This window comes from Mus caroli, chromosome 6 (genome assembly GCF_900094665.2).
Source record: "Mus caroli chromosome 6, CAROLI_EIJ_v1.1, whole genome shotgun sequence".
Taxonomy (NCBI): Eukaryota; Metazoa; Chordata; class Mammalia; order Rodentia; family Muridae; genus Mus; species Mus caroli.
The window spans coordinates 116,078,721-116,096,128 of record NC_034575.1 but is presented as its reverse complement, the minus strand read 5'-3'; the positions used below and the strand labels follow the sequence as shown (position 1 = coordinate 116,096,128).

Below are 17,408 nucleotides of genomic sequence, written 5' to 3'. Positions count from 1 at the left end.
ACTCTAGTGTCTCCTGTTTCTTAGTCATCTCTGACACGGCCCTTTGGCTTCCTTCAGCCCTATCTGTATTAATTCTTATGGTAGTCTTTTAAGGGGGCTTGTCCTCCCCGTGGCCTCGGACAGTTTGGTGTAGCTAGGGTCTTGTGCAGCATCCTGGGCTCTTCTGTCTCATGGTCTCTCAGGTACCTGGATAGTTTCCATTCCTGCTATACTACACTGATGGCTCCTAAACCTGGTCCCTCTCACCAGCCACTCAGTAACCTCAAAGTCATTCGTACTAAGTACCCCCATTTAGTGGGGTCAGGACGGTGAACTCGCCAGCCATCCCCACAAGTGAGTGTTCATGGTTTTAATCTCTCGGCTTGCTCTAGTTTCCTAGTGGCCTCCATCAGAAAACTGGGACTCACTGTTGGCTGACGGACGTGTAAGAGACCCTTGTGGAACAGCCAGAGCGACTTCCCTGCCCAATATTGTGTGCCTTTCTTGCCTAGCTGAAAGCCACAGCAGGCCGTGAATTGCCCACTGTAACATCGTCTCTGTGATCATGTCACCCACTAGACTGTCAGCTCCCCGACACCTGGATGGTGCCTGGAGTGTTTGAGTGCACACCTGTCAGGGATGTGACTGTCACCGCTCTATGGGCAGGAGCATGTCTCGTGGGAAATGAACAGAGATGTTGACCGTTTCCTTGTCTTCCTTGTTTTCTCTTAGATTAAGGTGACAGTGCCAGGTGGATCAGCACCATTCCACCGCCCCTCCGTGGAGCTGTGCCAAGAGTAGGGGAACATGGAGGAGAGGAAGCAGGAGACAACAAACCAAGCTCACGTCCTCTTTGACCGCTTTGTCCAGGCCACCACCTGCAAGGGGACCCTCAGGGCCTTCCAAGAGCTCTGTGACCACCTGGAGCTGAAGCCCAAGGACTACCGGTCCTTCTACCACAAGCTCAAGTCCAAGCTCAACTACTGGAAGGCCAAAGCCCTCTGGGCCAAATTGGACAAGCGGGGCAGTCACAAAGACTACAAAAAGGGCAAAGCCTGCACCAACACAAAGGTAGGGATTCTTGGAGGAGAGCCAGGCTCAGCTGGACTGAAGGGGTTCCTTCCACCCACCAGACTCCTTTCTGAGCATATTTCACGTAGTCAGTTATTGAATGTTCAAAGTTTGAGGGTAGGTGGGTAATAACTTTTTATTTTTCTGACGCCTCGCCCTAGCCTCACACTGGTAGGAGAATGCAGGTTGCTTAGCAGGGACAGAGCCAGGCCTATATGAGCATCTGTGATTTAATGGTTCCTGGCCTGTCACCTTTTCCTTGTCATCTTTCCATATTCAGCACCTGGTAAGGCTCTGTCACAAGGTCTGCCATAATTCACAGACAAGGACCCTGGGAACTGAAGTATTTCTAGCTGCCTTCCTACTGTGGAAAAAGTTAGTTTCCATGAAATAGCTTTGGACTGAGTCCTGAGAGATGCACTCACCTGAGTTGGGGTAGGAGTGAGGAAGTGAAGGAGAGAGAGGCGTGCCCTGCCGCCTTCTCTGAGGAAATCCTTTTGGGAGAAGTTTGGGGAAAGTTAGTAAACAAATTCCCAGAGACTTCAGGGCTGTTATTTTGGCTTTTCACTGAGTTTTAATTTACCCTGTGGGGCACCCAGAGAGCCATCCTATAGAGAAATGTAAAGATCTGAAGGCCTGGTATCACGAACGACTACACTTTAACTTAAAATGAAATAAGGGGAGCTCGGAGGTAGACCACTTGCTTCACAGGCCCCGGCTTCAGTACCCCCCCCCCACCTCCCCAAAATCACACATGCACAGCACTCTACATGTATTTTAAAACAAGATAGAGCACAGCTTCACTGTCAGGGCCTCTGATGCCTCCGACCTCTGCTGAAGGAGGTAAACAGATGGTGTACACACATATGCTCAGGCTTACACACATTAGATAGATAGATACATAGACAGGGATAGATAGATAGATAGATAGATAGATAGATAGATAGATAGATAGATAGATAGATAGATAGATAGATAGAATCTTTGAAAGACAAAAAAAATCTTTCCTGTACATGAACTTTTGAGTCTTAAAAGTTGCCTCCTAGGCATCATTTCCGTGGTAGCCCCAGGCGTGATTGCGGATCTACGGGTTCTCTAAGCTGCTTGAGGTAGACCTGCCAGGGGTTCAGTCTTCCCTGCCCACCAAGCATGAGCTCGTCCTTCAAGCCACTGCAAGGACTCAGTGGTCCTAGTCAGGCTTCCAGCGTCTCGGTCCTGGAGTTTGGACATAGGGGTGAATGTGGGACTTGAAAGCTGTGGCCTTGGCCCTGAGAGCACCTGTATCTTTCAGTGTCTCATCATTGGAGCTGGCCCCTGTGGGCTGCGCACAGCCATCGACTTGTCCTTGTTGGGAGCCAAGGTGGTGGTTATTGAAAAGCGAGATGCCTTCTCCCGCAACAACGTCTTACATCTCTGGCCCTTCACCATACACGATCTCCGAGGCCTGGGCGCCAAGAAATTCTACGGCAAGTTCTGTGCGGGAGCCATCGACCATATCAGTGAGTAACGCTGGCTCTTCTTGCTCCCCTTCTTCAGTGGGTCAAGTGAGGTCTTCCTCCTCACCCAGCATTTGCACCCGCCACCCTGGGCTATAACCTGCCTTCTTAACCAAGTGGGGCTCTTGTACCAAAGGAGTTAAAGTTTGCTTTAAAGATCCTTAATTGGGGGCCAGGTGTGGTGGTGCACACTTTTAATCCCAGCACTCAGACAGATTCTGAGTTCAAGACCAGCCTGTTCTACAGAGAGAATTCTAGGACAGCCAGTACTACAGTAGAGAAACCATGTCTCCCCAGATTTTTGGTTGGGTCTTGGACTCTTCCTGTACCCATGGTATATGCAGTTCAGTTGAAGGGAAGGGTGGGCATTGAGAATAAGGTAGACAGGTTGGATTTGAACCCTCTGATGGTTCTTAGTTCAGTGGGAGAAGTGCATAGCTTTGATGCTGCACTGTGATCCTGCACGGCCTCTACAGGGCCATGGGGACAGACCTGGGCAACCATACACACGTAAGTCAGAGTCGAGGCTTGGACACATATGTCAGGTCCACCGTGAGAGCGTCTGTGTTAGGTGAGGAGTGAACTCAGGGCCTTGTGTTTGTCTAAGATGCTCCTGTTTTCATGACTGTAAATGCTCAAACTGAAACCAGTTTGGAACAGTGTCTGTCTCACCAAGCTAGAGAAATCTTTTTCCTGTCATTAATTAGTCATTAATTAGTCAGGGAAATGTTAGTAAGGAGCAGTTGTGCTGAGCTCCTCCATATGTGACCCGGAAAGACACTCAGCCATTAGACCTCTTTTTGCTGTTTGAAGTGGTTATACCAATTTATTCAACACTAGCTGGCGGCTGCCACATTCCACTGGCAAGAGGAAGTGCTCAGCCCATCTGCCAGGCTGTAATTTGTAAAGCATCTCAGAGCCCACAGTTGTCTACAAAAATAAAGTGTGTGCTAGCTCGCCTCTCAGCGCGTCTTTGGGGGGTGTGACTCAGAAGGGCGCGAGGATGTGGTCAGCCGAGGAGAGGAACAACCAGGATGACTTAGCAGGGGATTTGCGAGTCCTCTAGCTCATTAGTCACAAGCTGCAGGTAAATTTGGCCTTAAGAGAGGACCAAGGGTTGACTGATTGGATTTGTGATCCTCATCTGTGGCCAGATTTATTTTAGGACAGACAGTATCTTAGATCAGGGACAGGATTTCTGTCTCTGTTACCTGGTATTGGTTCCAGATCTGATGGGGACCCTTTAGACATCACACATGCTTATTACTGTGATGATGAGCAGGATTGTCAGTCCTGTTGGACCTCAGTTTGCACAACCGTAAGTCACTGGTGGTGGGGATAGGATGGGGTTATGATTTCTTTTGTGCATCGGGTAGGAATATGTGAGGTCAGCAGGGGGTCAGGGTGAAAGGCAGATGTAATGGCTTCTTACCCGTGGGCACACCTCTCCTGTGGCTCCCTCTGAAGACTCTGGATGCCGCTGATAACAGTGGCTCTCGCTGGACCCAGGAAATAGAAGAGTGATTCTCCTTGGCCACTGTTCTGTGATGTCTCGGGAGTCATGTCAGATCGTTCAAACCACCCAGCTCCCGAAGCGCGGTGGCCTAGTTTATCCAGAATGTTTCTTTCACTGTTTGATGTTTCCTTTACGATGTGGAGAAAGAAATGAGAGCTCGTGAAACACATCTCTGCTGTGATAGCCTTTGGGAACCTGAGCTAAGATGGATGGGCCTGAGGGTATGCGCCATGGGGCTCTCGCCTCCCCATTCCCTTGCCTTGGCAAGATGTCTGTGTTCTTCTAGGTATCCGTCAGCTCCAGCTAATCCTCTTGAAGGTAGCCTTGATCTTGGGCATTGAGATCCACGTCAATGTGGAATTCCAAGGACTTGTTCAGCCTCCCGAGGACCAAGAGAATGAACGTGAGTCCCACTGGACAGAGGAGGAAGGCATGAGGGCACTTAGTGAGTGAGCACAGCTGAGACCATGGGAGAAGCCAGAACAACTTGCAGGCAGTTTCAGCGGTGACTAAAGGGGCTTTGTTAATGCAGCCTGGGCTTTTCTGAACTTTCGAGTTACCTAAGAGGCCTTTGGCACAATAGTATGTGTGGCGAACATTCATATTATAAAAAATGTGAAGGTAAAGAAAATCTTTGTGAGTTCTCGTCAAGGTTTCCTACCTGAGGCCACCCCTTGTTGTATTTCACGTGGTTCTGTGGATCAGGATTTGGTGTTATCTTTGTGTGGGCCTATGACTTAGTCTGGGTTTTGACCTTCGTTTTGCTTTTGTCCCACAGGGATAGGATGGCGAGCATTGGTGCACCCCAAAACTCATCCTGTATCAGAATATGAATTTGAAGTTATCATCGGTGGAGATGGGCGTAGGAACACCTTGGAAGGTACTGGCTTTCACCTATGCTCCTTTGCCTGGCTTTTCACAGATTGGAGGCTGGCCTGTCCCTGAGACCACGCCCCTGAGAGATTGATTGCAAGTGTGTTGCCCAGTCAGTGCCTGCAAGGGTCTTTCTCACAGGACACTAGGACACTAGGACGTGAGCTGTGCTCAAAGATATTCATACCACAGCATTTAGTCCATGCACAGATGAGACGGGCACACCGCGCCCCTTCACATTAAGGGTAACCTTTTGTACTAAGTAACAATCCAGTTGTTTGGATCTCAAGTTGTCAGTGATGATGGGCGGGACTTCCTGCATGTGTTCTTTCTTTCCTGTTAGGTGAGCAGCCTACTTTCCCTGACTCTGGCCCCCCATATTCTCTCATTGGAAGACCCAACCCCTTCTCTCTCTCTCTCCCTCTAGGATTTCGTCGAAAAGAATTTCGTGGCAAGCTAGCCATTGCCATTACAGCAAATTTTATCAACCGCAACACAACCGCAGAGGCCAAAGTGGAGGAGATTAGCGGGGTGGCTTTTATATTCAACCAAAAATTTTTCCAGGAGCTGAGAGAAGCCACAGGTTGGTGCCAGTGCCTCCAGAGCTCAGGGCTCATGGGAGTGATAGCCTTGGATGTCACTGCTGTATCTTTTGTCAGCTGTTCTTTAGTCACGCCTGTCCTTGCTTTTAACACACTTCCACACTACTGCCGTCCCGTGCCAGTCCTCAGCACAGTGACCGGGCTGCTCTGGGGTTGACTTTGTTGTTGTGCCCTCTGCCAGCTCCTCCCCAGCCCCTTCCCCCTACCGTACAAGCTAGGTTTGCTGCTGCATGGGCAGGGTTTGGTTGACACCCTGACCTTTGGTATCACTGTTGGCCTTCCCTGAGGTCATCTGAGATCACCAGCAACCATTGCTAGTCAGGAATGGGCTTGTGTGTGACTGTTTTCTGATGGATTGAGTTAGGCATAGATATAGATATTTTGCTGTAGTAAAACAAAACAAAACAAAACAAAAGTATCTTCATTGTGTTTTCTAGAGCTTGGTTTCTTTCCATTATATATACTTTTCAGGTTAACTGAATAAAAATTCAATATTTGTCTGTCTGCAGTTAGGCATCTGTCCTGTTAGAAATCTAGGCGATTCCTCAAGCATCCTTGGTTATCACAGAGGTTTTACCTGGTAAACAACCCATCCCCTCTCGTAGACTGGCCTCTCCTTTTCCCATTCTGGTGTCTTTGTTTACTATTGGTCATTGTTGGTGTGTAGTGAGTTGTAGGGCAGCACAAAAGAAAACAAACCTCCTGGCTTCCATGCACTGTGCAGGAAGGGAGGGTCTGCGCCTGGACAGCTTTCCTGCCCGGTGCTCTGCAGCCCTTTCCTCGAGACTCAGGCCCCGCCTTGTGGATACCCTCATGCCCCAGTCCCGTGAATTCTCACATCTGTCTTCTGCTTGCAGGTATTGACTTAGAGAACATCGTCTACTACAAAGATGACACACACTACTTTGTCATGACGGCCAAAAAGCAGAGTTTGCTGGACAAGGGGGTGATCCTGCATGTAAGCAATGGCTTCCTTCAGGCAACAGATTTTTGTTGAGCTGCTTGATAGAATCACTGGGAAGAATTTTATATTCTAATGGGGTTGTTTTATTCTTCCCTATAAGGGAAGAAAAAAATGACACTGAACACATCTGGAAACCGATGCTACTTATTAGTTTAACTTAAAAAGTATTCTTATTATTTAGAAAAGTGCAACTATAAACAGGAGGAGGAGGAGGAGAGGAGAAAGGGCCTTTGCAGCCATGATTATGACTAGCCCTAACATGGCCAACACGGCCAATATTGTTTGGATAAGCCCAACCTCTTCCTCTCTCCCCTCTTCTGCTTGGTGACTATTTTAGAGCAACTGGCAGCTTTCACATCATGTATAATTAGCCAGTTTAACTTTAGGTAGCCTGATTTACAGTTATAGCAAATTGCATAACCGAAGGCCTTGCGCATTGCTAGCCAAGAGCTCTGCCATGAGCTACCTCTCTAGACTTTTTTTTTTTAAAGAAGTATTTCTTTTGAGACAGGCTCTTACTAAGTGGCTTGGTCTGGCCTTGAAATAGCTCCATAGCCCAGGCAAGCCTTGAACATGGAGGCCTCTGAGTAGCCGAGACTACTATATGTCAGCCCCACCAGGCCCTGCCTTAGTAAGGTCCTCTTTTGGAGGGCCTGGGGACGAGTGTTGAGCCAAGAAGCTGCACTTGGAGTTTACAGTGGCCTGACGGAGACTCAGGTTTTGTCACAAATGTGGTTGCTGAGGAGACAGTTATTTGAGGCTTTTTCTAATTGACAGCAGAGGCCTGGTGTCTCTCCTTAGCCAGTTCCAGCTCAGTCTTTTTCTGGGTGACTAATTGTATGATAGACCCTGAGCTGAAGACTTGAAATCTAAATCACAGGCTGGCTCCTTAAGGATCGTGGCTGTCTCTCAGTTGCTCTCACAGATCGGGATGTGAGAAATTACTGTCTCCATGCGATGAATGGATAGAAGAGGCCTCACACGCGCTGACCTGGCCCTGTGCAGTCCCCTCAGCCTCAGCCCTGACTCTTAGGGAGCCCTTTGTAGCACATCAGGCCTCTTAGAATGAGTCACAACACTGCTTTATCTAGAGCAGACTGGAGAGAGAGCCGACAAGCACGTGCTTGCGACACAAAGTCTCCTTTCCATGGTGAACTTCGGGTCTGCATCTCAGCATGGCAGCCCCGTGGTGTGTGGAGGGAGCGGCAAGACAAAGCCCTTGGTACAGAGTACCCTGCCAAACAAAGGCCAGGCGTGGTTGGCTGAGTGCTTTCTACAGCTGGCTAGTTCATTGTCTGGGGCCCTTCTGTTGCCATTATTACAACAGGTGGGATGCTGAGGACTGAGTGAAGACTCAAACCAACCATCCAGGCAGAGCTGAGTTTTCAGTTAAAGTTGATTAAGAGCCACCTGGGGTGCAGAGATCTGATTTACTTTGCCCCTATATTTTTGTAGTGTAAGGGGCTCATCCTGCTAAATACTAAAGTCATGGTGGCCACATAACATTGAACAAACCATATCCATGGCCATCTTCATTCTCTGTGTTTTGGCCTTTGACAGCTTATTGTTGTAGCTGGGTCCTGCTAGGGGCACTCGGAACCTATCAGCCCCTCTTTAGGGGAGCAGACTTGACTTGACATGGAGAGCCCGTTTTGTGTTGCTGGTGGATTTCCATAGAGCCTCTCGGAGTCCTCTGTTCTGTATAAATTGGAAATCTCCAGTTTGTTTTGAGCGTGGTCCTTCTCATCTTCTGGACCTGTTCTTGCTCCACACTGCACTTCTCTGTGCACTAAAGCTTTCAGGTTTCCTTTCGGGTGTGATAAGTCCGAATTTCTTGCTGCCAAAAGCAATCAGACCCCCAGATTAAAGTGATCATGGGAAGCGCCCTAAACTTTAAAGCTGCCTTTTCTAATTACGAGCTGCTGTTACGTGGCTAGTTTATCTGATTTCATAACAACTCTGAGATAGATGGGTCAGGATTACAGTAGATTTCCTCCTAGTGAGTGGAAAAGCCAGGTCAGTTTAGGCAGCAAAGCTGATTCACTACCAACCAACACACTCACTCCCCAATCCCTTTTCCTTTTAATTGGCATAAAAGATTCTGTTTAGGACTGAAGACCACGTTGTGGGAGGAACACCACAAGACAAGGCTGCGGTTGATGTTTATTGTGGGGTTCTAACCAGCCAAGTGGGCATCCATCTTGACTTTCCCTCTTCCCGGACAGGACTACACAGACACGGAGCTGTTGCTTTCCCGGGAGAACGTGGACCAGGAGGCCCTGCTGAACTATGCCCGGGAGGCCGCAGACTTCTCTACCCAGCAGCAGCTGCCTTCTCTGGATTTCGCCATCAATCACTACGGGCAGCCAGACGTGGCCATGTTTGACTTTACCTGCATGTATGCCTCTGAAAATGCCGCCTTGGTCCGGGAACAGAACGGACACCAGTTACTAGTAGCTTTGGTTGGAGACAGCCTCCTGGAGGTGAGTACCGAAAGCCGCAGAGAACTAAGTGGTAGATAAGAGACCGAGGTAAAGAGGCAATAGTGGTGAGGAGTGAGGCCAGGTGTCCAGGCCTCACTGAGCAGCTACACCCTTACGGGAGTTGTGCCAGCAAGGAGAAAAGGTGATGGCTCTTTGGGATGCTGGATTACTTGCCTCCTGTAACAGCTGAGTTACTTGAACTCTGTGTCTCTTTCCTCTGCAGCCTTTCTGGCCAATGGGGACAGGAATAGCCCGGGGCTTTCTGGCTGCTATGGACTCTGCCTGGATGGTACGAAGCTGGTCTCTGGGCACCAGCCCCTTGGAAGTCCTGGCAGAAAGGTAATGGGAAGAAGCCATGGGTGCCTCTTACAGGACTGGGGAGTTGGCCTCATGCAAGTTCTTCCTCTTGTTTTTGGTTCTGTCTTTAAAGATGCCTCCATGTCTGAGTAGAGGAAAGGCAAGGTATTGCTTTATAAAATCACAGGAACCTCAAGGTGGTCTGCCCACTGGCCGGCCCTGGATTCTTTCCAGTAATTATGTGAGCAGAAGCACAGCAGCAGAAGCACAGCAGCAGCAGCAGCAGCTGGCAGCTGTGACTCAGAAGCCAGCAGGGCAGTGGGCGTGGCCAGCTGGAAGGGAAACTCCGGCATGCTTGTGAACGTCTCCTGAACCCCCAGTGTCAGGTGTTTGGAAGCAGATGATTGTGAATGAGGCTAGGACACAAGGGCTTACTTGATGGTTGCCTTGCCCAGGAGAAATAGATGGCGTGAGATTTCCCGGATGAAACTGAGCATTGCTAGGATTCTGTCTTAGTTACTTTTATATTACTGTGACAAAACATAATGACCAAGGCAACTTAGAGAAGAGAAAGCTTTTTGGGGGGCTTACAGTTTCAAGAGACCTTCATGGCAGGGAAGATGGCAGGCAGCCAGGCAGCCGTGGCACTGGAGCAATAGCTGAGACCTCACCTCTGGGCCAAAAGCACGAAGCACAGAGAGGGAGCTAAATAGAAATCTCAAGGGCTTTTGAAACCTCAAAGTCCCCTCCCAGTGACACACCTCCTCTAACGAGGCTCCTGATTCTTCCCAAACAGTTCCACCAGCTGGGGACAAAGTGTTCAGACTTACGAGCCTTTGAGGACCACTCCCATTTAAACCACATTTCTCTCCTCGGGGCCCTATAGTTTGGTGGCCATATCGTAATGCAAAATGCATTTAGTCCTACTATAAATATCCTGCCTATCCAAAAATGCCCATGACTCAACACTGTTTATAAGTCACTTCTGAGACTCAAGGTAATCTCTTAATTGTAAGCTTCTATAACATCAAAAAGCAAATTACATACTTCAAATACAATGGCACAGAATATACACTACCATTCACAGATGGTAAAATGGGGATATAATGCGAAATACTGGGCCAAAGCAAGACAGAAACCCACGGGGGAAGCTCCCAATCCTGTAGTTCCATGTCTGACGTCCAAAGGTCTGGAAGGCTCCGTCCTGCCAGCTGTGCTGCCTGCAGCACACAGTGGGCCAGTTACACTCCTGTGAGCCGCTCTCTTGGGATGTCTCGGATGGGGAGACATCCCCAGGGTCCGTCCCTTCTATTATCCTGGGTTGCAGCACAGTGAGCTTCACACTCACAGCTTCACACTGCAGCCCCTTGGCGCCTCCATGCAGGGACTCCCCTGCAGTATGCCTGGACTTGGCGTCTCTCCTTAACCACACAGCACCTGCACTTATACACGCTTCGTGACTCCAAAGCCTGAACCCGGAGACTGCTATTTCCATGTCCAGCTGCCCACCTGGGCTGGAGCCTGGCCCCTGCTTGAGTGACATTTGCAGCAGCTTTGGCTGGTTGTTGCTCTTTAGGAGGAGACCCGAAGGCCTTTTCCCCTCACCAGCTGCAGGGTAGCCGTGTGGACCTCACCACCCCACGCCCCTTTCTCCTCCTCTTCATCTCTTTCAGCACAAGCCTTGGTGCCAACATTAAATTTCCTTGTGCCTGAATTCTCCTCAAACTGTACTTTTTTTTTTTTTTTTGCCCCACTTGCTCTCATTCATTGTGGACCTGCATAAAAATGTGTGCTAGTAATCATGTGACAGAGTCACTATTAGGCTGTCTTGAAATCTCTTCTGCCAACAAAATCAGTTTCAAACACTTCAGCCTTAAGAGAAAGGCAAAAGGCGGCCACTTCTTTTCCCTCCCAAAGTATCTCAAGAATGGCTTTTAGCCCAGTTGTTAATGTTGTTCCCTTCCAAAACCCCTTGGGCAGGGCCTCCATAGTACACATTGCTCTAAGTGCTATTGTCTTCTAAGCTCCTACCAAGATGGCCTGTTAGGCCGTGCTGACTGTGTTCAGAGGTTTCCCTAGTCCAGAGTCCCAAAGTCTTCCATACTTCCCCTCTAAGTGCTAGAATTAAATGTGTGAGCTACGACATCTACCATGTCACCAGCACCATGCTGAGGTCCTGACTTCCAGCATATGACCTTTGGGCAAGTAACCACAGCCCTGACAGACTCATCAAGGAATAGACAGTCCTCTGTGCTAACAGAGAAGGCAATTTCGAAATATCCTTCGTACTTCAGATTTAATATTCTGCTATTGAGGGGAAGGTTCAGCAAAGATAACTTCGTGGTATGAGACTCTGCATCCCTGTAACCCTACAGAGCTGGCCACAATGTTCCCTTTTAATTTCTTAAAATCCATAATCAATACTGGCACACTACGTACCAGCCTTCTAAATTAGCAGCTTTTGGCGCTGCCCACTACACTGCCCCTGCTCTTCCTTCTGGCCCTTTCCCCGGTCTGGGACCATGGAATCACTGAGAACTGGGGGTTTGATTAGATAGATTCATCTGTGATGACTGTTTGGCTGACCTTTCTAGTGACTTGTTTCTTGTTACTGCTATGAACACACGGTTATACGTCATTGCATGTGAGCACACGGTTGTATGTCATTGCAGGGAAAGCATTTATAGGTTGCTGCCTCAGACCACCCCTGAGAACGTGAGCAAAAACTTCAGCCAATATAGCATCGACCCTGTCACCAGGTACCCCAATATCAACATCAACTTCCTCAGGCCAAGCCAGGTAAGAGCCTTCTTGAGAGTTTTGTACACCGAGGCCCATGTTCAGGATGCTCATAACTGGTCAGTAGATCAGATAGGAGTGTGTATAAGTGTTTGTTATTCTACAGTATATATTCCAGTAGGAATGAGTGTAGCTGTGTTTGCTATTATACTGCACACACTAAGTAATCCATGTTGATGTCTCTGTGTTGTTAAAAGCAGGTATTATTTCCCATTAACACACTCATCACAGAGGGTCAGTCCGCCCTTCTTTTTCTTTATTGGTTGGTCATTTGTTTTGAGTTTGGGGTTAGGGTGGGAATGACTTGTGCTGTAACCCAGGCTCAGGTGGAACTCACTCCAAAGCCCAGGCTGGCTCTGACGTGGGACTTATCTTGACTCATGTGGCGAGAGGGAAAGGACGCCGGCTGGTTCAGTAGTTGGGAAGGGTGATGTCACTTTGGCATCACCACCCTTCACCTGGCACTCAGCCAGGTGGTTTGGCGTTCCCTGAACCTGGTTTTCACCTGAGAAGTGTAGGTGCTGACCCCTACCCACCCACAGCATCACTGTTAGGCAGATGGGCTTTAAAGGCTCAGGCATGCTCTGCCAGGAGAAGGCATGAGCCTAGACCTTGCACCGTGTTCTCCAGAGTCTGTTAAGCCGCCTTCTTGTCGAGAGTGGCGTACTTGAGAGCACAGCAGCCCCGAGGAGCAGACTCTTCAGGAAGCAGCCTGCTTCACACATTCGTCTTTATTCCAGAGGCTTTCCTTCTTTGCCTTCTGCCCGGTGTCTCCGGGCTTCTTGTATGTGTTTGCATAGTGCTGAACAATGTGAAGGTGGGCAGCCCCGGGATCAGAGCCAGCTGGCTTACTCTCAGCACAGCCGCCTACGGCCAGGTTCCATGAGTCTCCGGTAACTTCATTCCATTAAAGCTCTAAGGTGGTCAGGTAGATTCTGCCAAAGCTTTACCATGGTGTACAGCTCTGCTTAGCCATGCAAGACCCTAACCTCAACCCCCAGGTCTACCAGAAAGTAAACATAATAGACTTTACCAGCTGGCCTCTGTGATCGTCGACTTGGTCATTCTCCTTTTAAGTGGGGAGTTGTTGTTCAGGGTTTGCGTTTCCTTCCCAACCTTTCAACTTTGTGCCAGGTGCGCCATTTATACGATAGCGGAGAAACAAAAGATATCCATCTGGAAATGGAGAACCTGGTGAATTCCCGAACCACTCCCAAGCTGACTCGAAATGGTGAGTTCCATAATGGGCTAGCCTGTTTGAAAGAAGTCTCCACTCATCTGTCAAGCCGTTGCATGACCACAGTGCTATCAAAGGCCCAGAGCTGCTGCCAGTGGTGTCACCCTCTGGGGTTATTAGATGGCTGCCAGGGTGTGTTTTGACTGTCATGACTGGGGTAGGTTTGCTAGTGGCACCTAGTGGATAGGACTTGGGAATATTGCTTACATGTTCTGGAATGCACAGAACAGTCCTCGAACACAGAGAAAAGTGCTGTGGTCTAATGTAGTGTAAGAGTAGAGGTAAATTATTGTTGTATGAACTCTTGCTGGGGAGATAATAATAAATGAATGTCTGTTTGTCCCACATAGGGAACCAACAATAGACAAAAGTACTGAGTCCACTCAAGGGCAGCTCTGTGCACCAGTGAGTTAATAAGCTTGCCTGCAGGGACACAGGTGACCTCCGGACATCCACATCACTGAAAGTCCCTCTCTCAGAGACGATGCTTCTCCATAGCGGAGAGGTGGAGTCCTCCCTTCAGTTAACCGCCTGCCTTCTGTCTGTCTGACTGGTACCTCCTAAGACTGTGCTCAGCCGAGGCAGAGTTTTGAAAAGGTGGGAGGGAGGTGTCTCCCTCCTCTGAGGGAGCATCCACAGCTTAAGGGTTTCTTGGCATTAATGATGGCTGCTTTGATGACGATAGTAATGGCTGTCACACTTGGAGGTCAGTGTCCCACCATGATCAGTTACAGATCCTGGAGAGAGAGAGAGAGAGAGAAAGAGAGAGAACAGGTGACAAAGTGTCCCCAGTGCACACAAGCTCCTGGTCAGCCATACACACACCCACGTTTTAGGAGAGGCCTTGTAGAAATGTGGTCAGTAGCCATCTAGCTGGGTCCTGAGCCAGCAGCACCATGCCGGGGCAGACGCGAAGGCCATTCTGTATTTCGTGTGTATTGGAGGGTTGCTGGAGATTATCCTTGGAGAGCGGCCTTGAGTACAACGGGTTGGGTGCATTAGGACAGACTGAGTAGGGAAAATACACTTGGTGCAGGGAGGCTGTTTAGGAAACAGTTCCATAGTCTGTATGTCAGAAAAGCCAGACTCTGGGGCTGATCACAGAAGAACCTGGACTTTGGGCCAAATACAAACAGCTCTCAGGCCTACCTGTGCCATGTGTAAATCGGGTGGCCGTGGGCATAGGACGTAGCACCTCGGAACTTGAGGTTCCTTGCCTGTGATCTGGAAACAATCCTGCTCTCAGTTGTGGCCGGGAGGTCTCTGGCACATTGCTCACCACAGCGCTTGGCGCACAGTGGGTGGGAACAGCAACAGCTCTGTCATTGTTGTTAATATTAAAAGTCTGAAGATACCACAATGGATCGGCACGGACAGTTAATTGTCCTGAGAGATAGCAGGTAGGTGGTTGTGGTTTATTGGTTTATGTTGCAAGCAAGAAGATGGAGGCGGCCGGAGGGGTTTGGCGTCTCTCTTGAACGGTTTGATTTAATGTGGTCATGAGATGTGACGGTAGAGGTGAAAACCTGCAGGCAGTCGGAAACCTCTTCTTTCTCCTCTGGGGTGTCAACCCCTTAGAACAGAGACGGTATCGCTCAACCATTCCTGTGTCCACCTGGGGTTCTGAGGTGGCCTGATGTGCATGGATAGGTATACAGACACGGGCAACGCCTAAGTAGATCAGTGTCAGAGCCAGGAGTTGTCTCAGTCTACGGGGTCACTGTGAAAGACCACTGTGCAAGGTTCTAAGCACAGTCATTTTTAATCTGCTCGCAAGTCTCCAGGTGACTTAGTGTAAAGTTAAAATACCCGCTGCCTCAGGGCCAGGAGCAGACGCCTCAAACACAGGTCAGTGCTCACAGGTTCTCTTAAGTGTGAGCAGAACTCCTCCTCAAGATGAAGACACGTCAGCGAGGCAGAAAAACATGTGTGTCTTTGCCTTGTAGTGGTCTCCACATGTGACTGTTTATAACACAGGTTGCCAGCCAGGGCCCGGTTGTGGTCTGATTGGCCTGGCCCCGCAGTCTCTTCACTTGGCTCTCAGTCAGGACCTTAGCAAGCAAGACTAGGGTTTTGTTTGCTTGGGTTTAAGGTACTACAGGAGAAACCTTTTCTAATCTAATCCCCTGGGTGTTGCTGGGGAGGAACCAGCTTCCTCAGCCTGTTGCCAGGCAACTCTCCTGGGAGATCTTGACTCTGTTGCCAGCGAGGTATCAACTCCGCAGGTGGCACTTTGCCATCCGGTTGTCTCCAGGAGTGCTGCTGGGACATGGCTTCAGAGTGGCAGGTCCTTGTCACCCTGCTCAGAGGTATCGGTATCTGTCTGGGCCGTTGACCCAGGAATCGGATAGGTGGTACCTAAAATTGTATCATCATGAAACCGTCACGATGCCGGTGACAGACCTCAACTTGGGCTTTACTNTCTTCTGCTGAAAATAGGACTGACATTTTGTCCCTACCCTCGGTAATTTTTTTTCAAACTGCATATTTGTGCTGCAGAGCAAACATGAGGTAAGCACACTTCAGTAATTATTTTTTATTGTTTTAGAGTCTGTAGCTCGTTCAAGCAAATTGCTGGGGTGGTGCCAAAGGCAGACAGACGGCTATTCAGGAGTCAATGTGACAGATCTCACTATGTCTTGGAAAAGTGGCCTGGCCCTGTGTGCGATCATCCACAGATACCGCCCCGATCTAATGTAAGTCGTGACCAGTTTCATTTTATATTTACCGAGGGAGGAGTCTGGAGCCCCTTATGCAAATTTTACACTTTTTCTTGGTATGAATTATATGGTGAAATGTTCTCTCGAGAAGGCCCAGATTTTGCCTTCCTTATATTTAAAACTCAACCCCCAAAAATTAGCTTTAAAAAAAAAGTCAAGCATTCAGAAGATCNACAACTAGTTTTAACACCCACCTGGGCCTGTTAACTTTGAACAAAAGGAAACTGTTTATTGGCCCCGGGTTGAACTCTCCATTTTTGGCTAGCTCTCTCCCAGATGCTGTTGGTCACAAGGGAAACCTGGCTTGAACACTTGGCTGGCTCATCCCCACAGAAAACAATAGATTCTTACCTGATTTACGATGATGGTCTTGGGCATTTTCTCTCTTAGAGATGTTACTCTCTGNAAGCGTTCGCCCCTGCACTTCATGCAACATCACTTCACCTGCTGTCCCTCTGATAAGCCATCTCTGACTCATCCATCCACCTACAGAGTCAGTACAGAGTGGCCTCAGGTCAGCTCAGAACCAAGCGCTCAGACCCCCCCACCCCACAGACCTTAGTTACTATGGAAGNCAAACAGAGTCGGAGACAGAAGCACAGCATGGTGGATTATCTTGGCTGCCTTTTTTATAGTTAGGTCCAGGTTTTGCCTGTTGTTTTAATGACTGGTTGAGGACTCCTAAAAGGCATAGCCCCTGTTTTGTGACATTAGCAAGCTAATGGTGCAAGAGCTAATAAAACCAGCCTTGCATGGTATGGATTAACAACGAGGACCACGCGTAAGGCTCTAGGCTTGATCCCTAGTACCGCAAGACAAAACAGCTGCAGCAGGGCTAACCTGCTGTCCCAGCTTTGAGAGGGTTAATTAAGCAGGAGAGTTGAGAGCCTCAGACTGAAACTGTCTTCTAGAAAGAATTAAATAAATATGGAGAGGTGCGAATGTAGCCTTTGCCTAGCAGACAACAGGCTTTTGGGATTCAATTCCCAGGTAAAATTAAACGACTGGGGAAATATTTGATGTAAAGGACTCTGATGCACATTGCACTGGGGAAGGGCGAGGAGGGAGAACAGCTGAGTGGCAGGACAGAGTTTCTGAAGCTGAGGTGTGTGTGGGGAGGTGTGTGTGCTGTTCTGTCTGAAAGGGAAGGCAAGGAAGAAAAAGGAGTAGAGGGGTGGGTAGGGCGGAGCCAAGGGTCCTGCTGGGACACCCGAGTGTAGCCTGAAGAAGACTTGAGACAAGGTCAGAAGGCCCTCCTCAGTGGGTGATTNAGCACCGTCAAAACTGTATTCAAGATGAGCGTTCAACGTTCGGGCCTTAATAGGCTTAATCTAAGAGAAAAGTAATTTGTTTTAAATGGGGAAAAAAAAA

The 17,408-nt window shown here is 48.9% G+C and overlaps 1 protein-coding gene across 1 annotated transcript in view; it reads left to right on the top strand.

The window, feature by feature from the left end:
- The window catches only part of Mical3 (microtubule associated monooxygenase, calponin and LIM domain containing 3), a 143,693-nt gene that overhangs the window by 37,171 nt on the left and 89,114 nt on the right, over positions 1 to 17,408 (top strand). The window contains exons 2-12 of the mRNA XM_029478254.1: positions 712 to 1,050; positions 2,342 to 2,549; positions 4,349 to 4,465; positions 4,841 to 4,942; positions 5,363 to 5,518; positions 6,395 to 6,495; positions 8,727 to 8,984; positions 9,208 to 9,323; positions 11,954 to 12,080; positions 13,215 to 13,311; positions 15,866 to 16,013. Of these exons, the coding sequence (XP_029334114.1) occupies positions 787 to 1,050; positions 2,342 to 2,549; positions 4,349 to 4,465; positions 4,841 to 4,942; positions 5,363 to 5,518; positions 6,395 to 6,495; positions 8,727 to 8,984; positions 9,208 to 9,323; positions 11,954 to 12,080; positions 13,215 to 13,311; positions 15,866 to 16,013 (1,694 nt within the window). The 5' untranslated portion in view covers positions 712 to 786. The remainder of the gene's footprint in view (positions 1 to 711; positions 1,051 to 2,341; positions 2,550 to 4,348; positions 4,466 to 4,840; positions 4,943 to 5,362; positions 5,519 to 6,394; positions 6,496 to 8,726; positions 8,985 to 9,207; positions 9,324 to 11,953; positions 12,081 to 13,214; positions 13,312 to 15,865; positions 16,014 to 17,408) is intronic.